Raw genomic sequence first — 21709 nt, forward strand, 5'->3', positions numbered from 1 at the left:
GAAGAAGGTAGATTTACATTTTAAGACCATAATGGCCAGTCTAGTTTTATATACCTAGTCTGATAGTTTTTATATTGAGTAGAGCTTACAACAACCCTGACAGTTTTAAAAGTCTACAAGATGAGTATAATTAAACATTTACAATTTTAGGGAGTCAAAAAAACTGCAGTACATGTTCTGTGCAAAGAAAATGTCATGGTAACTAGAAAACACAAGTAGTTTGGTCATTTACAATGTTTATTAAATCTGTTGGGATGTTCCTAGACGGTCTCCTGGATGGGGGGCTCATAGCCATCGGCCCTCTCCACCTTGGCTCCAGTGTCGTCACCAGATGCCTTTGCAGCACCGCCTGCACCACCCTCTCCATGCAGCTCCATCAGTTTGCCCACTGTGTTCAAACACAAAGACAAAGCTTTAAAAACAGACTAAAATTGTAAAGCAAGGTTTAACATTTAGTGCATGACGCCCTGCTTCATAAGGGAACATCAGTTGATCTCAATTTAAAAGTAATCAGGCAGTCATCTGGGACCGAAACAAAATGTCATCACACGTTCCCAAAGGAGCAGTTGGACTACACAACAAACGCACAATCATAATAATGTGCATATCATTGCTCAGTATTTAGAACCAAACCTATTGCAATAAAGCCTTTTTAAAGCAAAGTTTACATTTTACTGTGATAATCCAACTGCTCACCTGAATTATTTTTAAATGAAGTGGAATTGTTTCCATTATATTTTGCAGTTTTGATTGGTGAAACAACATTTTGACCCAATAAAGAACCTCAGAAATACTTACACTCAAACTTGGGCTTCTTCAGCATTTTGACCTTGCGGACGTAGACGTCATGTAGGGGGTAGATGGACTGGCAGGCCTTTTCAATGTCCTTACCAACGCTGTCAGGGATCCTGAAGTACAACATCCAACACCGCAAATTAATTCAAAGAAAAGAAAATATTGCCGTTATACAGAAAATATGTATTTCATGCAGTTAACTTACAGCTTGTTGACCACTTCCTTCAGGTCGTTCGTTTGAACCTCACGGGTCATGATCTCCATCATCTTCTTGCGGATCTGGCGGACCTGCTGATGCTGGGCGTATGAGGTCTTTCTGACCTGGTTGTTGCGCTTCTTTGTGAAACCAACACAGAACAGGCGCAGCAGGTATCCGTCAGTGGTCTTCACGTCCACGTGGGCTTCAATCATGGTCTGGAGAAATTGTGAATAAAACACAGGTTTGAAAAAAAATCAGGGGTTCATGTTAGTACGGCCGCATTAGCCTTAAATGTTTTTCATCAGGTCAACCCAACAGCGATTTCCTGTTGCATTTAAAAACAGTCCAAACCCAACAGTAAGCAGATAAGACCAAGTTTTAGTTTAGCCAAGTTCAAAATGTTTTCTGTGTTTAAAACGGTTTACAAAATCACAAATCCGATTTGTTTTTGGGGACATGCTGCATGTAAATACACAAACATATATTCAAAAGAACTTTTTCTAATTGAGAATTCATGAATCACGAAGAAACAAAATTACAAATAAGCCATGTCTTTCATAATATAAACAAACCATGACTTAAAGTTTTATTATTAAAGTAACTATACATGTCTGCATGTCAAAGGTTTGGGGGGAAATGACCCCCTGTTGCATAGAACAGAGCACAAGGGTGACGGGGAATTTATTAAAGAGCTACCACTGAAAGACGTGAAAGATGGCCATAAACTGAACCTGTTTAACAGTAAGAAAAAGCCTCCACCTGTTGTGACCTTATGGTGGGATCAAAATGGTGAATATACACAAATAAAATAACGTTTCATCGTAAAAGTCATCCTTAGGAAGTTCAGCTGGAAAGTGAGGACACACATTAACAGACCCGACTGGCTTTTAGAGCATTTTCCACTGAGAAATACTTCAAATTGTAAATCTAATTAAAGCCTTAAGAAACCAGCAGAAAGCACCAAAGCTTTATTACAACAAGATTGAATAATGAATCTTAAAAACATTACCTGCCACTTCTTAACCATGGAGCACATCTTGTCCCGGGTCAGGTCCATGCCGTGGAAGTTGGTGAGGCAGTTTTTGCCCTGAACATCCTCGGTGATGAGCTTAAACTTGCGGAAGGCGACCTCGTCGTTCTGCAGATCAGCAAGGCTCACCTCGAACACACGTCCCTTCAGACCGTCGGAGGCAATTTCTGGGTGGTAGAAAGTTAAACAGCTCAGAAATTGAACTAAATCTCACAAGCAAGAATAAAATCTGGACATGTTTTACCACATACGCAGCTACGGTATACACTGTTATATGATACTCTTGGGTCATGTTTAAAGACAAGTTTATCTATTTTTGCTGAAAAATAGACATCTGTAAATTTATGGACCATCTTACTGGTTCCTTGGGTCCTGGTAACCAAGGTCTTGCCAAGATTGCGGATATTGAACATGGCTGGTGCCTTGACATCGTACCAGTCCTTCTTGGAGAAAGGGTCCACGCTGAAAAAACAGAAAACATGATCTAAGGAACTCACAACAATCCAATTGACAGAGGGGAAAAAGTTTAATTTACTTTAGTTTGGTAAATTCCGTTTAGCATTAGCATGCTTTGCACAGCATCATGCTTTTGGAAGTCACCTTTTTAAGTTTTAAAGTTTTTAACATCAATGAAGAACGCAGTCTGTTTAAATTGTACCCGATACTTCTTCTATAGGCCACAAATATAGGAGGATAGCGACATTCATTTTTCAGGTTTGGCTGCATTTCAGCCGCACTAAATCAAACAAACATGCTAACATGTAAGTTAGCATTCATAGCAATTAGTCCCATCTGACCTGTGATAATACACGGAAGCCTTTCTTGTCTATAAAACTCCACTACGACATTAATGCTACATATGGTGTTATGATACTTAATGTATAAAATAGAGTATAAACGTTATGTTAAACTACGTAGCACTTTACAACTCCATCCAGAGCCACACAGGCCGGCGACAAGACGAGCAGCGACTTCATACCATCTGCTTTTTATCAGACTCATCCTTCCATTTTCGTACAACAAATTAACAGATATCGAAAACACTAAAGTTTGCACATTAATTAATGCGTGAATTTCAAACTTACATCTTCTTTTTGGCACCCTTTTTACCGCCTTTGGTCAGTCTCTTATTCTTGCCGACTGCCATGTTGGCTAAAGGGAGTAAAAGAGGAGGAAAGAAGGACTCTCGCGAGAATTAAGGAGGCGGTCAGGGGTCGCGAGATTTGTCTTCCCTTCGAATATTTATTAGCTCCCTCTGCTGTTAGAAACAGGTATACTGCAAAGATGACATTCCAAACAAATGTGCTTTTATGTTTTAACACTAACAATTTTTTAAATCAGATCTAGGCTTATTTTCTTAAGTAGATAGTTTTTGAAAACAGCTACATTTAAAACCATTAAAAAAATCCAAATAGTTTGTTATTCATAAGTGTGATTTCTGATTTAAAGCTAGTGTTGAGTGACTATTAGGTCCAGATCAATGTCCTAATAGAACAAAGTAAATTTATATATACATGCTTTACAAAAATTTTTGAGATAGTAATGTAAAAAATACATTTTTTTCCAAAGTAATTTTAACTTAGCTCTGAAATGGGAAAATACCTCACAGACACAACAAATGCTGTTCCTCTTCTTTTGTACTTAAAAATGTCACAGACAGTTGTTGAATGTATGTTCCTGTATTATAAACACATGGATGGAAATGTTAGTGCCATTTTATTATTATGGGATTAACCTCAAAATAATACTTTGAACAACTTATAAGGGACAAAAGTGAAAATGAAAAGTGTTTTACTGAAAATCAGACATAACAATCACTGACTCTCCAAAGGATATCAGCAATCATCAAAGTGACTTCTGCACCTATCAACAAGCATTTTCCTCTACTCATCATAAGCACAGCTCTAACTGCCAGAGGTTGAAAGAAGGCATGTCCCAGCTCATTACACAGATGTTAGAAAAGGATTAAATTAGGTATTACAGAAGTCAATTTAAGTATAATCCGGTGCTATTTGCAATTCTTGGGTTAAAGCTGTTTTGTGTTTTGGGTCATTATCCTATTTGTTACTTGTGACCGATTGGGAGACCCACTTTTCTGACATTAAACAGCACATTTCACCTCATAATGTCTTTGTAACCTTGACATTTCATTATATCTTGTACACATCAACATATCTTTTGTTAGAAGTAGCAAAGACGTCTCAGACCATGACCAAACCTCCTCCATGTTTCACTGTGGAAAAAGTCTTGGTTTTTCCTCATTATTGTCTCTGTTAACATCATTAATATGTCAAAAAGCTAACATATTTTAAAAAAAAATTCTTCCAGCTACTTTGTGGCTTATTGAAACATTAATTTTATTCAAAAAGATACTGAGCATTGGGGTTTACTTTTAATGCTTTTAGATGTTTTTTTGCTTTTTAATTATTTTCTTCTATCTTTCTTCTATCTTTCAATGTCATCAGTTTTCCTGTCGTAGAAGGCTCCATGGAGGTTAAACTCTATTTTGTTGACCATAACCTTCTGAATGATACGTGCAGCTGTTATCAAGCTGGTTGGAGATTTGCTCAGAGCCTTTACCTGTAAAATGCTTGTGGAGGGTTTTCTTTCCAATCTCCTGAGACAGCTCTCCCTTTCTGTTTCTATAGTTGAAGTCAAGTGTGGTAAACATCAGGTCTCCAAACAGCAATGTGACTTCTATCAGTCTATCATGACATTTAGCTAAACTTGTTTTGTTAGATAATATTCTTTAGTTAACAGTGGAGTATCAACAGTTTTATTTGTGTATATAGAATTTGAACCTTACACATTTTGAGGAATATTTTCATTTTGTTTTTTCGCAACATGAAGTGTGAATGAATACAGATTAAACAAACTACTACTGAAAACTGAACCGTGACGAGACTTGAACAGGAAAGACTTGTGGTAACAAGTCACTCCTGCGTAGTCTGTCCCCACCCAAACTGTTACTGTGACTAAAGGAAAGTATTTATATTTTGGGGTTAACTCACTCTTAACATTATCTATCAAAATCAAAATTATGAGACCTACATCTATTATTTTAAGTCATATTGTCCATTTTATGCTCCATATTCCTAACATTAATAATTGATGCTGTTAAAATGCTCAGCTGCGTTACCTTTGATCCATGTAATAGTATGAACTAAGAAATGTATGCCCCAAATCCAGATCCCAAAATGAAATACGTTTTTTTGACTTGTTTTTATTTGCTTCATTTATTCATGCAGCATTTTAGCATTTTCTGGTATAAATGGCTTTTTAATGTGTTTAGAAAATAATGAATTTCATTATCTGTAATTTGTTTGTTTATAATTAATCCTAAAATCTTGCCTCAGTTCCTCAAATCAAGATTTTCCTTGAGGACAATGCTTTATTTGAATGCTTTATTTGAAAATATTAGCAGCAATCAGGTTTTAATCAGCCATGTTTAACTTTGAACAACTACTTGGGGTCACTTAGAAAGAGAAGATGAAAATAGTGTCAATGACTGTGAAAGAGTTGGAGTTGTATTGAACGTTAAGCTATGAACTAAACAAAAGTACAAACAAACAAAAAGGAGAACTCTACCTTTGGGCATACCCAGCATGAGTGATGATTGCAATTCATTAAAATGGAGGCTGAGCCAGGGCCTGTTGGGTGCAACCACTGACTTCCATGACTCCCCGAGTCCCTGAGGGAAACACTCAGTGACGCCAGCTGCCTCTGTGGCAACATGGAGCTTCTCATTCACGTTTCAGGGCACAAATTAAGTCATCAGGAGAAAGAGAGACCAAAAAGCAGACATATTTTATAGCACATATATGGGCTGGCGTTTGATTGGACATTTTCACGCAATTACAGATGAAAGTGGAAGATTGAATCTATCCGGCTGAATCTCAAGTGTCATGGGTTAGAGTGATGGAGGTAATATGAAAAGGCAAGCAAGGCAGAGCTGTCACTTGACATTACTGTCTGTTTATGCTGCCTAAGGATGCAGACAGTTTCTCCTCTTATTTCATGTTGTAAAACAAGCTTGACACATTTTAAGTAACTGTTTAAGTCAAAATAAATTCATCTGTTTTGTTAGGTGCTAATTTATACATCAAATCTCTCCCCCACAGTCTGTCCTCCCAACTACGTACAACAACCGCGGGACTTTGTAATGTCAGAAATGCTTTGCATCTCAATATTTATGACTATACAGTAAAAAAACAAAAACAAAAGGAGAACAAGCTGCACTTGAATCCATTCTCCAGCTTTATTTCTATTTTGTTCCAGTGAACGTGATATTCCAGCTATTGTTAACATTGGATTAATTCAAAATTGAATCAATGTTTAATATTAGTAGTATGATTATTTATGTATAATAGAGATCTAAATCTCTATTATTTATGTGTTGCACCTTTTCAAGTCTGATGTTGGATTTTGTTTCACACTGTTTCAGAACAAATTCACAGTTTTCAATCCGGATTTTAGTCTGGATGTTTTGCATGTTCTTGTGATCAAATTGAGTCACGATTAAAGCTCAAAATCTATTTGGTTAAAGATCCCCAAAAATGACAGTCCCATTACGGCTTTACATCCCTGTCAGGCTGAAGGAATGAGCCGATTTAAAAAAAAAAAAGCTGTCAAGACAGAGGCGCATGGACTGTACTCTGACTTTTAGCATAAAACAAAATGGTCACTGTGGTTGGGTGTTTTTTTTTTTAAATAAAGTTTTCATCATCATCATCATCATCATCATCATCATTTATTTGTTCCTCTTAAATCACATCAAAGACAACAAAATCTGGGGCCGGTTTTATTGGGGGGGAAAATAATTTAGGTATGCCACAAGAAATACCTGTTTTGAACTATTTGTATAACAGACTATAAACAGTAGTGGAGATAATCAATGTACATCTTTGTGGATTTATTGTTTCAGGCAAAACAAGTGTAGCTTCATTTGTACAGTACTTTTCATCTTCTGGGGCACCTAAAAAGGGCTTCACAGAGAAGTACAGGGCTCTGGCAGCATAGAAAAAAAATCCATAAAGCATGAAGATAAAATAGTTATTGTAAAAAGAAGTGACCACATGAAAAGAATACAGCACTGAAAATAAACGAATAAATAAAAATGTGGTCAGAACTAAGGCTGCCACAGTTCTCGATTTATAAACGGAAATGTATGTTAGTCCATTGAACTTTGGTAACACAAATTATATCAGACTGAAGCAAAACAACAAGACTGTGACTCAAAGGTCAGCGTTTAAACCAAATCGTGAAGTAATTATATCGTTGCATCCTTAGTCAGAGAGCCCCCCCCCCAAAAAAAAAAAAACAAAAAAAAAACAACAACAACAAACTAGAATCAATATATCCGTTTTGTACAGTAGTAAAATGGTTTCTCTTAAGTTATTTAGATTTTGGGACTAATTGGATTATGATTTGAATTTTTTTTTTAAAATCCCATTGAAACACCAATGAAAGTGTTGTACCCTTCAGGGTACTCCAACACCACTGAAACTTCATGCACATATTATAAAAAATATATTGTATAACTGTTTGTATCAAACAGGGGCAAAAAAAAAGAACTGGGGCAAAAAACAAAGTACCAACAGATGATGATGCACATGATTTTATTATTCTGTCATGGCCACATCATTTATATCAATGCAGTGGATTTTGAAGGAAAATAGGCTTTTATGATACAACATAAAGAAACCATGTGATCAGTGAGTCAGCATCAAATTTAAGGCACTTCACTTTTTGTATACAAAAAAACGCAACAATAACCACCAAAATAAAATAAAAACAACCGAAAACCAAGAATTAAATATGTAATTAAGTCTTGTGTTCCACCTCTCGACCAACACATTCAGATCTGCAGAAAGTTGACCCTGACAGCTACCTGAGAGGCACACCTTCCATTCAGCCTGCCCGACTCTCCACTGCGCATGCGTCCCCGGCTCAAGGGCTCCACTGTCATGGCGCTGACGAGCTGAAGCTACCGGGGTAGATCAGGAAGCAAATGCAGCGCAGCTGGGTCAGCGTTGTCATCAGACCGAGCCTGCAGAGTCTGGCGCAGCTCTCCGCGCAGACCTCCGTCCCTTCACCGGCTGTGTTACCGGAGCTGCCGAGGGACTCCCCCCGCCCCGCTGTCGCGTCGGTCTGTGAGTTTTCGGTTACCCGCTGAAGTGAACTCTGGCAGTAGCTTTCACCGCTGAGCGCAGAGACCCCCCCTCACACAAAAACTGGATTTAATTTTGTCTAAGCGGGGGGAAAACTGCCAGAAAAGGAGTTCCACCTCACCTGCATTACTCCGCGTTGCCTCGGGGCACTTCGCAGCTTTTTGTAGGGATTAATTCGCCTGTGTGGCATCAAGTTACGCACCGGGGGCAGAGTACTTCTTTCATTGTGGAGCGGTGACATTTCCAGTCGCCTACAAATTTTTGCTTATCCCCCCCCCCTCTCTATTTATTTTATTTTTGAACCCACTCACGACCTAGTTTGGATGGGCGAAGAAAGCCTTTTTGGCTCATGAGCACGTAGGCTGTCCATCATCAGCCAGCTGAGGGACTGACAGAGCCCCTTCTTTCTGCTCCGACATCAGCTGCACTCTCATCATCATCATCATCATCATCATCATCATCATCATCATCATCATCATCATCATCATCATCATCATCATCATCATCATCATCATCATCATCATCATCATCATCATCATCATCATCATCATCATCACCACCACCACCACCACCACCACCACCACCACCACCACCACCACCACCACCACCACCACCACCACCACCACCACCCGGGGTGAACAGGTGCCCTACCTGTGAACGCCACCTGTCCTTCCGTAGCCATGGCTAGCGCGGAGCCGGCGGCGGATGGAGCTGGCGCCGCGGCGCTCAACCCCGGAGTGCCCATCCGCGGAATACGCATGAAATTCGCCGTGCTGGCCGGCCTGGTGGAAGTTGGGGAAGTTTCCAACCGGGACATCGTGGAGACGGTCTTCAACCTGGTAAGCTGATTACGGGAGCTCAGCACAGGCCGGAGAAACTAAGACAGACAGACAGACAGACAGTACTGTCACTCTGCTGCTGCTGCGACACTTGGAGGGGCAAAGGAAAGTGCAGAAATCATGTTAATTCTTTCATCATTTTTGTGAGATAAAACCCAGTTCCATCCAAATGACGTGTTATTTTTTTAGTGATCATAGAGGAAATAATTTGGCCCTCTTATTTATTAAAATCAGGCCAATTCACTTCCTCTCTGAGTTCTTGGTGATGCATACTTGTTAAAAAAAAGTGTTTACATCTTTTAATTTTTACAGTTTCTCAGTTGGACTATTTTTTTTTAAATCATTCAAACAAACTTGTGTTTCTGTGATGATGTTTGTTAGATGGCAAGTGTGTCTTAGTGGGCTGCAGCCCTGTCCAGCAGGATCTTCATAGCACAACATCTGCCTCCCTACTTTCTGTGACACTTTCAGGCCAGACATAAGCGGGTGGTCTAAATCAGCCTCATCAGTCCAGATGTGTATTTTCTTCAGGTGCATGAAGTAGCTTTCACTAAGAGAATGAATGAAAGTGTGTGTAATGAGGAAACGTGGCCTCTGCTCAGCCAGGCTTCAGTTGGTTAGGTGGGAGGAGAGGTGAAGGTTGGAAACCTGCTGAACTGCTTTGTCAGTGTGGCACAACAAGAGTCCTGTTGAAAGAGCGGTGGGGGGAAGCCAGCTCATCCTTCCAGTTTGGAGTCAAGTCACCCCCTCCCATGATATAGGGCAGTGGTTTTATTAAAACACACCATCTTACTGACAAAAAAATCCTCTAAAAAGAGGAAAAGGTGGAGCTTGTTTTTAATTACCACGTTTTTGGACTGTAAGTTGCAGCAGCCAAAAAATGCACAATAAAGAAGAAAAAAAATCCTATTTAGGTCCCACTTTGGGTAGAAATTTATTTAGCTTCATGAAACAGGAAGACTCTAGTAAATTAGTCGAACATATGAACAGTTTTTCAGATAAGTAAAGCATAAAGAAGACGCTATCAAAACAACTAAACTCTTAATATCACGTTAAATCACTAAATGCGTTGAATTCTTTATCCTCCAAACTCGGCGTAAGACTGAGCGGCGCTTCTTCTTCTGCGTTCTCAGGAACAAACACTGATGCGCACCTACAGTGCCCTCTAGTGGTTGATGCTATTTCTTTTAATGTTTATTATTTTTAATTTTTTTTATTTTTTTTTTACAAAAGTCACATATGGAACGCACCCCCAGACGAACGATGCAAAAGAAAAAAAACGAGTAACTTATTCTCTGAGAAATATGGTACTTTTTTGTGCTTTTTTTAAAGCATTCATTCACTTTATATTAGCTCTTATTTTGATAAGAAAGAAAACAGTAGTTGCTCATTACTCCACACCAGTAAACGTCTGTCATTTCTGGTTACGAAAAAAAATCTGTTATCAAAGGAGTTTGATTTCTTTTAAGCAAAACCAAATTGAGTCATATCGAGCATATTGGCGTAAACAGATTTTGCGTTAAACTCCTTTCTGGCTGTCTTACCAGGCTGCTGGCAGAATGATGCTTGTTGGGTCAGAAAGGATGTCTGTTTTGTCAGCAGCTCACGTTTGATGTGATATTTATAGCCTTTCTTAGGTGGATTTTGTCAGATAAAGTGTTTCTGTCTACAAAGCACTTTGATTTGCTTGCTTGAGGCAGATGAGTGAATGGATTTTTAGCTTTGCAAAATCAGGAAAGAGGCCAATAAAAGTGGGTTTATTTATTAATTTTTTTTTAAATTAGGGGAATCGTACAGATGCTGTATAAATGAAGGATTGACATGGTCCACTTCATTTTAAGAAAAGTTTCTGATCCCAGCTTTGCTGTTGTTCGGAGGGCTACCCCCCTTTTTTTTCTAGGGTAATCACAATTATTTCAGGGCTTCAAAAAGATGAGACTATACATTTGATAATGATTACCACTCTGCACGCTTTGATTCCTCCCCACATCCTCAGCTCATCCTTCCATTAGTTGATAACATCATTTATCCCAGATGTTAGAGAATTCTCTTTTGGAGCATCACTTCTGAGATTTTCTTGCTGCCTTATGCTCCAATAATTTCAACGCGGTTGCTGATAGACGTTTTGTTTTTGGTCCCAGGTATCTCAATTACTTTTGAGACACGGGCTAAAATGGTGAAAAAAGAACCTGGATTCATATTTGCTGGCCTTTTTTTTTTTTTCTCAGCAAGAGTTGAGAATTGACTAAAGGTAGTACTTTTTCTGCTTTGCAGTTAAGGAATCTTAAAACCAATATTGACTGTATTAGAGAACTGGACCGAGTGAGTGTGGTATCACCCGCAGAAAATGACTTACTTTCAGCACCAGTGAAATAAAATCCACTCGGTTACCATTTTTTTGTGATACACACACCAAGCATGTTGGAGCCAGATGGTGTCAATAAGCAGTGATTAGTCTGAGCCAGTTTCTATGGCAACCACACTCGCCAATCAGGAGTGAACTTGTTGGAAGTCCACACCCTTACAACTTGAAAGCGGGTTGAAGAGAATCTGTCAAACGCTTTGAATGTTTGATATAAGACCACATCTTCTTATTGAGGCAGCTGATTGGCCAGTTTATAAATTCCACTACAGAAAAAAATTAGAATGGTTATTATGACAGATATGACTGAGTTATAGCTGTTTATTTCTCAGTATAAGTCTATGGGATTTTGGCTTTTTGGAGTCAGTGGGTACTTCCTGTTTAGAATGCGTTTCTAAATAGTCCAGTTTTCTTATGCTATGTACACACCGGACATTCGACGCACTTTCAAGAACAGGTTAAATGTGCATTCTTGAATGTGCGTTCACCACTGGACGAGCAGGGAGGGGCTTCATCTTTTTCTTTTAATATGGTTTATTGGCGCGTATCAGCCATGTATAGTTGGAAAAGGTTTTGTGCGAAATGTCAAAGTGGTGCAAATCTTGCAGGCTTTTTTCTTTTACAGCTTAATTCTGATGTATGAAAGACTTGGTGTCATATAATTCCGGTCGGGCACAAACCGCTATCACTAATTTCTCCTCCATTATCAATTTTCAAATGGTTAACACTTTTGTGAATTACAAGAGACGCACGCCATCCATATGTCACTACCAAATCCAACTCCCTGATTGGTCAAAGTTTGATCTGGTTTGACTTGATACACATGTTCAATGGCCGAATGTTTTTTACAGAGATCCTGAAAATGGGCGTAGAAACTTGCCAAGCTACACATCAAAGCAAGAGTTTTAAACGCAGAAATCCAAACTGTGCATATGTTTACATAGAATTTTTATTGGTTATTTGAACACATGTTGCCGAGGGCAGTGTGAACATAGCTTTATACAGTCAATGATCTAAACCTACTGGTTTATTTAGCAGTTCTTAGCTTAATCTTTATACATGTTTAGCATAAGAAAGCACCCCACCCCACATGTCTGTTTCCAAAGCTCAGCCACACCTAACACCACCTTCAATAGAGTAACTGAATCACCTTTGTATGCCTATGATCTCAGTCAATTAGTGAAGTGAGCTTTCTGCTGTGTGAAGACTTGATTGTGAAACAGCTGTCTTACCTTTTTTTTTTATAGTTTTTGAACCTTAAAAAAAGGTTTTTATAATAAAACGGAGTGTCATCAGCAAACATTATGTTTTAATCTTCCACATGATCATTCATTGTTTTCACAAATATTTCCAAATCTTAAGATATTTAAACAAACGGGGAAAGAAAAAGCAGTAAAGCCAAGTTTTCTCTGGCTTCCTGTTGTATGTGAAGTCCAATGGTCACTGATAGTTCAGCCCCACGCTAACTTTACAGGGGGAGGGTGGGGAATGTGCATTTCTTCATTACTTGTGGGTAAATGTTTGACTACCTTCAGAAATCCCCAGTTCCCGCCAAAGTTTCGGTGAAGGCAGGTCGTCTGCAGATGATTTGTGCGAGTCCCTGTGCTGTCATCGGCCGCGTACAGTATTGACAGGAAGCGGCTTCGTTTCATGTGCGCCGTCTGGTTAACCCAGAGAACAGGAGTGAGAAGGCGCTGCAGTTTGCTGCGGCGGTTCTTGGTTGAGCTGCGTTGGATGTCTCCGCCTGACTGTGAAGCTTTGCTTGAAGGCAGCTTGAAGCGGCGGATAAAGAGCAGACGGTGTTGTAATTCGGGCCGGCGTTAAATCAGGACTCGTCACTTCATGGTTACACATAAACACGTTGGAACAATCCTGTCGGCCTCTGACGAATTACACTTTGGTTAGCCAAACGTGAAATTCATTACAGCAGTTAATAATCGGGCCCAAGCTTGACTTACTGCCCCACTGTTGAGAAGTGAGTTTGTGGTGCAGAATACAACTTGGAGCAAAAATGATGAGTTTGTGCAGAGCCCACGGGGTTAGATCAGGACACATCTATGAACATTCAGCTGCTCTAAAAGCCTTAAAACGTGCAGAATGTGTTCATTTATAGTTGATTACTTCTAATGCTTGCTTTACTTCTTCACCAACCACAGGAACTAGAGATTAATAGACTCTCCGAAATTACAAGTTTCAGTGTCCTATCGAATAAACTAATATTTATCTAAAACTTAATCCAACCCAAATCTGACTACCCATTTTTATTTTATTTTAGGCCTCTCTTTATATTGACTAAATACATTTATTTTTTACTTCATTGCATTTTTAATGTTGTGAACCTGCTTTATTTTCTTTTTAAGGGAATTGTATGAAATGATTTTATAATTTTTTTCACTTACCGTATTTTCCGGACTATAAGTCGCTCTGGAGTATAAGTCGCACCAGCCCAAAAATGCATTATAAAGTAGAAAAAAAACACAGATAAGTCGCACTGGACTATAAGTCGCATTTTGACGGGAAATTCATTTGACAAAATCTGAGACCAAGAACTTCCACAACCTTATATGACACAATCATTGCAGACTGTTTATCTCATAATTTCACAGTAATTCTTTCTCATACTTATTTATTTATTCCTTTCATGAAGCATCATTGACCAACTAATACTCTGTTTTCATCCTGTATTTGTAGAATGTAGTCATTTTTATTGCATTTCAGAATCTATGAAATCATTGGAAAATAGAATATTATGTTGTTAGCCTTCAAGATCTTACTGTAAAAAAAGGTTTGCTGATTCTCTGAGTCACTTAACATACTCTTAACACTTAACACACCTCATACATCAAATTGACCCAGGAGTTCATAAGAACATATGTTCCTCACAAATGAACATAACAGGAGGGTTACCAATGTATTTATTTCAATTTAGTTCTAATATAAGTCGCTGCGGAGTATAAGTCGCACCCCTTGGCAAACTATGAAAAAAAGGGCGACTTATAGTCCGGAAAATACAGTAATTTTAATCAGGTCTTTATTTTAATATGCTATTTAAAGAAAAAAAGAGGCGAAAATCAGGATTTTGCTCTTTTTGCATGTCTTTGGTCTTTGATGGGTGAAGGAGAAGAATGCCCCTCAGTTTCACATGATCTGATACTAGTGTTTTTCCTTCTGGCATGGTTTTGTCCCATTTTGGTGATAAACGTCCTTAAATAGGAAAGCAAAATGTTCACCGTAATCTGCCTCATCTGCAGTTCCACCTTTTCATCCTTTTCCTGTCGCTGAAAGCAGCCTGGAGCGTGTTGTCTAAACAAGCGTGTGTTCATAGTCCTAAGTGCATGAGTTGTTCTACTCTCGGCCTGAGGCCTAAGTGCTTGTAGTTTTATTTATTTGTTTTGTAGGTGACTTTTGCATTTCCCCGAGCAAGAGAAAAACCCATATCAATGAAGGGCCGTTATATCATGTTTGCCTTTATTTATTCCTTATTTACGGAGTTGAAGTCAGCTCAGTATGCAACTACAAGGTGACCGTGCAGGTTTGACCTGTCAGCTTTGAGCGTTGCCATGTACGTGGTTGTTGGAGGCTGGCAGGGACGTCTGGTTTCCGCTTACCTTTTTGACGACATCACAAAGCCCCGCCCCCCTAGCAGATCACATCTGCCTCTTTGTTGTGCTGATAAACAGGTTTTATATTTAAATGATCTTTCTGCTGACACACTGTAAACCTAAAGCAGCTTTCAAATTTAGAAATTGCTGAATAAAAGAGTTTAGGATGAATCATTTTGCAGCGTTTGGGTTCTTCGATATGGAATGTGTGTGTTATTTTTTATTTAAATTGTTTATGAATGGTGGGATCTTGAAGAGCACAGCACAGATTATTGACTCAGAGCAGAAATGTTTGGCATCTTTCTTTGCACAGCTGTGAGAAAAGCTTTTCCCTCATCAACTTAGAAATATAGTGTCTCTTAAGTGTCTTAACTGTCTTTTACTAGACCTCAATCGTGGGCTGTTAAAAATGTTATATTTTTGTTGTGATGTGTATTTCAGAATTTCCATAAATAGGAAAATTGGGCTTTACTGTCCATAAAATATCCTTTATCTTTTTACCATTACGTTTAAATGCTTTAAAAAAGTAATTTTGGACTAGATGTTTTGCATATAGTTTGTTTCTCTTGGATTTTCAGCAGAAATTGATAAAGTTGATTTTGAACATGTTTATCAAGAAACCGTCCTGAAGGTGTTTCCGAGCTGTTAACGTGCAGGTTTTGGGTCAATGCTAGAAGCCTGTCAGTGGCTTGAGTGATGCACGGCGAGCGAGTGTGAACGCCGCTAGATAGCTGCTGCCACTGACAAGATAAAGGAGAGGCGAAAGTCCTTTCCCTCCCGATGCCATGGCAGAAAGAAAAACATGTTTTTGTGGCATTTTTCTGATGATGGAGGACATATATATATATATCAAGACAATTGAGTTAAAAATAGTATTTCTGAAAATGTCTTTATTCAGATAGTTTTGAATCAGGTGCGGACAAAATAATACTGTTTGAAATAGATTGTATTTTGAATGTAAAGAATGTGGGTCGACTACAAGCTCCCTGCTCTGCTCCATTCTGTTGCATCAATTGTAGACAACTAGAACCATGTACAGGGAAGAAAATAAGTATTTGATCCTTTGCTAATTTTTGTTGGTTTGCCCACTTGGAGAGAAACGGACCGCCTGTCATTCTAATGGTAGGTTGATTTGAACAGTGAGAGATGGAAAACCAAGAAATCGACTTTAGAGAATGTGTACATTTATTTGTTTCATTAAAAGTATTAGATCCCTCCTGTCCGAAAGACTCAGTACTTTGTGGCAAAACATTTATTAGTAAGCACAAAGGTCAGAAGTTTCTTGTAGTTGATGTGTCTTCATTCATTGAAATCCTGAAGAGTTCATGGCTGTTGCTTGGCAACTCTGAGCTTCAGCTCTCTCCATGCATTTTCTATAGGATTGGAGAATGGATGGGCCACTCAATGACCTTGATATGCTTCTTCTTCCTTGGCTGCGCTAACTGTGTTTTGGGTCATCATCCTGTTGAAAAAAACCCACCCACCACCCATTTTAACCCATAAGAACCCATGCCGACACCAATGTATCAGAAAAATATCAGATGGTTTCTGTGGTCCATTTGGTTTGTGGTAAAATACACATAATTTGTTGTCACCTTAACCCCCAGCTTTTTGCCGTAGGTTTTGCAGCGCAGTTCAGTCCTGTGCACAGGCAAGTTTTTGTCATTTTTGCTAAAAACGGCATAAACATAAATAAGAGGCCTCTGGGGACGCCTTTAAAGACGATTGTAGTAGGCCTTAAAGAGAGTTGATCTAACTTTTAAGAGATTTACCTGATGAACTTTTGTTTGTCTGTGCAGTTTACACCCCAAGTGTTTGGATTCACCAAGATGTTTAAGAAGCTTGCTTGTTGTAGAAGTTTGTCTGTAGCTAAGATATGGCTACAGGTTCACATGTAATTTGTTTTAGGGTCCTATCATGACTTTAGACCACGGATTAGCTGTTGGTGTGTGGAACAGGAGCTGCAGCCGTGCAGCAGTTAAAGGAGCTGTGGTCTCTCTTAAGGGTGGGTTTTGTTGACCCGAGTTTTTATAGATTGTCGGAGAAAGCCACAGAGCGAAGCACAAACTACAGGAAGCCAGTTAGAGTGGAAAGAATTATGGCATCTAGATGCACTTCAGATTGCAGCTTCCTTTTCTTGAACTTCCAAATTTTCAAGTTCATATTTAGCTACTGTCTACATTTTGTGTAAATCAGATTAGGGTCTTTAAGCAAAACTTTTGTCTTTTAAAATTGTCAAACCATTTGAAAAGCATTATTTCTGTTTTAAATGTGTCACTGACTTGAAGCTGCAGTATAACACAAATTGTCTGTTTTCTCCAAGAACTTGGAAAAAAAAACCCCACACAAGCATAGATATATTACAAAGCCAACAAACCTATTTATTTCATTTCCCAGCAGCTGCTTTACAGACCAGGTGAAAATACGGTTTTTAATTTCTATTTGAAATCTTAGCTTTTACCAATTTCCTGTCTTACTTGAAATCCTTTTAGTTGCTGAAAGTTGGCCTGAAAAATGAGGAAAACCGCCCTGAGACTTAGATTCCGATGTCTAATGAGGGTCATTTCCGGACAAGCCTTTTCCTTTGTTGACAGTTGCAGCCAAACCCTTAGCTCAAGCTTGATCTTCAGTCAATGCAGTAAGCCCTTAGGTGATGCATATACTTAAGGAAGAACGTTCAAATTGCAATAAAAAGAGGAAAATTGGAAGCATTATTCAAGCAGGGTGCTGGAAAAGCCAGTCTTGCAGTTTGTGACGAGTTCTCCAACTGGTACTCTGTAAAAACGAGGCTGTCCCTGATTTTCAAAGTGACTTCTCCATAATTGAATTCCACCAATGAAAATGAAATGTCATACCACATTCTTGCCAGTTGCTCATTGATGGCTGCAGTGTTTCTTGTTTTGTTGATGCTGTGTCAGACTTCATATCCGTGGTGTCAACGGGGACTTTCATGGAGGCCAAACAAACCAAACGGCTTTCACCTGAAACACAATTTTATGTCAAAAAACAAACTTTTGTTTTAAGTGTGTCTCACATACATTTATATTTTATGATTTAAATGTTAAATTGTAGCTATAAAACATATCAATGATTGTCAAACAGCAGTATTAATTACAAGAAAAGTTAAAACCTGAACAAAACTATATACCTTTCATATATTAACAACTGCTTGAGCCAAAAACAATAGACAGGTTTGTGTATATAAATATCTCGTATTTGATGTCATTTTTTTAAAGGAAAACCAGCTTTTCTTAAGAACAAAAGCAAGTCATGTCACTGTTTTACAGATATTTTTAGAATTCAAGTTGTTAAAATATCTCTCCTTCTTTCTCATCTCTCAACAAAAGCTGTTTTCTACAGGGTTCACAGCATTGTCACAGTTGTCACAGTCTGCCATGTTAAGAATCTGTCTCTTACTTTGCTTCATTTACTCCAGGATTTGGTTTTTCCTTTTAAGAATCATAGGACGTTTAGATTGTAGCTTATTTTATTTGTTTTAAACAAACACATTCTATAGTTTGATTTGGGGAAAAAAAGCCAAATGTTTTCAGTTATTTCAAGCTCCTCTTTTCAGAATCAGAATCAGAAAGCCTTTATTGTCATTGTTACACAAGAAACTTGTGACAACGAGATTACCGGAAAAATGCTTGTGTTTGACTTTGATGACCAACTTACAATAATAGTATAATTAACCAACAAAAGGCAAACTCTGATTCTTGTGTTTTAGATCTGCTTGTGTTTATAGTCTGCAAGTTGTGTAAAGCTACGTTCACACCGCCCTCTGCAATGCGTGTTCAAGTGGCCCCTTCCAATGAAAAGTCTGTAAAAGTTTCAGGCCTCTGCATTCAGAACTGTCGTGTTCATGCGCAGCTACGCACATGTTTGTTTTCTCTCTCTAGGTGCAAAACGCGTGGCCATTGAACATTAAACCAGGTTAAACTTTGGCCAATCAGGGACTCTGTTTTGAAGTGACGTAAGGACGACGTCCCATTAAAGTCACGGAAGTGCCAATCGTTTCAAAATTGATCATGAAGGGCAAAAAGAATAGTTGCGGTTTGTTCCCAGCCAGAATTATGTGACACCAAGTCTTTCATATATGGGAATAGAGGTGTGAAAGGAAAAGCCTGAAGCAAGATTTGAGAGATTCCACATTTCACACCAAGCCTCTTCCAACTGTAGATGGTAAACAACAGAAAAAGAAAAGGGAGAAGGCCTTCCCTGCTTGTCCAGTGTGAACACTGCAGGCTAAATTTAAGAAGCCGTGTCACATGTCTGGTGTGTCCATAGCTTCATGGCTTTCTTCTGACTTTGTTTGCCCAAAAGACCACTCAGTGTATGTTAGTGTGCTGACTGGAAAAATGTGTAAGCCCTCTGCACGTCTGCAAGGACTCTGCCCTAAACCTTGGGAGTCCTCTGCTTTTACCTACTGATGTTTGTTTCATTTAGAAAGTTGGAGGACTTTGTTCCTGTTTACGAAAGGGTGGAAACATTAACCTGTTCACCTCAAGTCAGCATTTAATGTCCGCATTTTAATAAATAGCCAGAGTTGGTCAAATAAAGAAGCTTTGTCTACATTGTTATGTATAACATAATGAAGACTTTTGCACAAACCTGTATCTTTTTGAACATTATTACTAAGAACCACATAAAGCGCTGCAGATCAATGTTCTCTGTCACATAAATAAGAGATAAACTGCAACAGTACGTTTTCACCACTTGAGGCAGTTTCAGCTCATCGGCGTGTTGGACGTACAAGTGTCTATGAGGAGAGTCGGATGAAAAAGATGCTGTCATATCACGACTCCCGTTCAGATCACTGCGATTGATGTTTAAGTTTGGATCAAAGTGTGTGTGTGTGTGTGTGTGTGTGGGTGGTGGTGGGGGATATGGGCAAATAAATGAAACAGCATTGGGTTGGATGGCACTTTTAAAATGGAGCCACTTGAGAGCAAAAGTAGGCCACTGGTGTGTGCTGAAAGTATGGCCACTCTGACGACTGTCGGTTTGACGGTTTGAGGATTTTGTCGCTGTAATTTACATTTAAAAAGCTTTGAAAGCCACAGTCAAATGAAGTTGCTATTAAAGGTGGCATTTCACCAATCCCCTTGTAGAGGACAAGCTGAACCTAACCTTTAAATCATCAGATCTTATTACACAGGGCTAATTTATCTGATAAGGTGTATATATGCCAGAAATAATTATTTATGTAGCTGGCATTGAGTTGTTTCCCATCCCCAACACATACTATTTGATAAATGTAGTGTTCTATCAGTTTGCACCATTTTACCTCTCAAAACAAACTGGATTGCGCTAATGTTGAGTATTTAGAGAATCATTAGAACGGGAGGCTTGCAGCATAAACACATTTTTTTGCCCTGCAGCATATAACTGTTCTCCTCTTTTATCTGAGCAATTTCTTTCCCCTTTGATACAAAATGACCATCATTTGCTGCTTTCTGCCATCATCACCATCATTTCACTGTCAGTAATATTTCTGAGGACACTTTTGTGTCCTTCAGATATCAAATAACTGTTTTTTTCTCTCCAGTAAATTAGTTTCATTTTTTGTATTCTTTTTATTTGACTTGTACAGCAGAGGATCAGACGGATGAAAGCTCCATTTCTTCGACTGATTTTTTTTTTTTGTACAAGCAGGATTATGGTACAAGTCACAGCAGCAAAAAAAATGTAATTGACAAAATACGGTAACAAGAATCCACATTTCATTTCATGTGCATGCTTCTTTACCATAACCACATTTAGCTTCATGAAACATAGGGAAAATTTAGTATATTAGCGCAACATATGAGCATTTATTACGATAAATATAGCATAAAGAACACGTTAACAAGTCAACAAAACTCTTTAAACACTTCAAGTCACTAAACCCGTTAAATTCTTCATCCTTTGTGTTGCTTAGGAAAATTCTGAAAACCTTGGCATAAGACTGAGTGGTTCTTCTTCTGCATCGTTATCAGTAGAAAATACTAATACACACACACACACGCCTACAGCGCCCTCTAGTGGTTGTTGCTATTTATTTAAAAAAAAAACACATTTAACCCTTGTGCTATCCTAGGCACTTTAACATTGGGAGTTGGGTCATCTAGACCCACTAGACAGTGCTCTGAACCTTTTTTCTGCAATGATTTGAGATCTTAACTGGTGTCCATAGATTACATGATATCTTTCCACCTTTATCCACCTTTGTCATGGTAGGGAAAACACGTCAATGTAAGTGTGGGGTCATCTAAAATAGCACAAGGGTTAAGTCACACCTGGGTATAAGTCGCACCCCAAGCCAAACTATGCAAAAAAAAAAAATTGCAACTTGTACTCTTAAAACTACTGTAATATAAGCACAAGGTGTATATTTGTATGAAGCCCCTTCTATATTCGTGGCAGAACTTTGTTTATTCATTTTTTAGAAATTTGATAGTGTACTGCCTTCGCATTTCAGACAAAATGGTGAGGGAGAGTGAATGGTGGATGTTTAAAGGGTGGATGGGGGTCACACGGGTAAGAAAGACGATGGAAGATAAATTGAGGGCTTACGGGAAATGGAAAAAAAATAAAATTCTACTAAATTTTCTCATGGTTTATCGTTTTTGTTGATAAATATTAACCAAAACTCTAATATTTAGTTCTTGACCTTGTTTGGTTTCATCTCCCTTTATAGTAATTTACCGGTACTCTCTAAAATTGTGGCAAA

The 21709-nt window shown here is 38.6% G+C and overlaps 2 protein-coding genes and 1 non-coding gene across 4 annotated transcripts in view; 1 reads left to right on the plus strand and 2 right to left on the minus strand.

The window, feature by feature from the left end:
* Positions 1 to 223: 223 nt before the first annotated feature.
* rps3a (ribosomal protein S3A) lies at positions 224 to 3187 on the minus strand. Its single transcript, NM_001104841.1, is given in 6 exon segments — positions 224 to 388; positions 799 to 908; positions 1001 to 1209; positions 2004 to 2191; positions 2383 to 2486; positions 3110 to 3187. Coding segments are annotated over 6 exon segments (801 nt in total). The 5' UTR covers positions 3172 to 3187; the 3' UTR covers positions 224 to 260.
* LOC144995103 (small nucleolar RNA SNORD73) lies at positions 482 to 553 on the minus strand. Its single transcript, XR_013658741.1, has one exon. It is a non-coding gene; the product is annotated as a small nucleolar RNA SNORD73 (small nucleolar RNA).
* A 5611-nt stretch (positions 3188 to 8798) lies between the features above and the next one.
* LOC144994278 (lipopolysaccharide-responsive and beige-like anchor protein) overlaps positions 8799 to 21709 on the plus strand; it is a 171285-nt gene continuing 158374 nt past the window's right edge. For both annotated transcript variants that reach the window (XM_078951454.1, XM_078951459.1), the window contains exon 1: positions 8799 to 9033. In XM_078951454.1, the coding sequence (XP_078807580.1) occupies positions 8875 to 9033 (159 nt within the window). In that variant the 5' untranslated portion in view covers positions 8799 to 8874. The remainder of the gene's footprint in view (positions 9034 to 21709) is intronic.

This window comes from Oryzias latipes, chromosome 1 (assembly GCF_053564925.1).
Source record: "Oryzias latipes strain Hd-rR chromosome 1, Olatipes_Hd-rR_3.1".
In the NCBI taxonomy this organism is placed as follows: Eukaryota; Metazoa; Chordata; class Actinopteri; order Beloniformes; family Adrianichthyidae; genus Oryzias; species Oryzias latipes.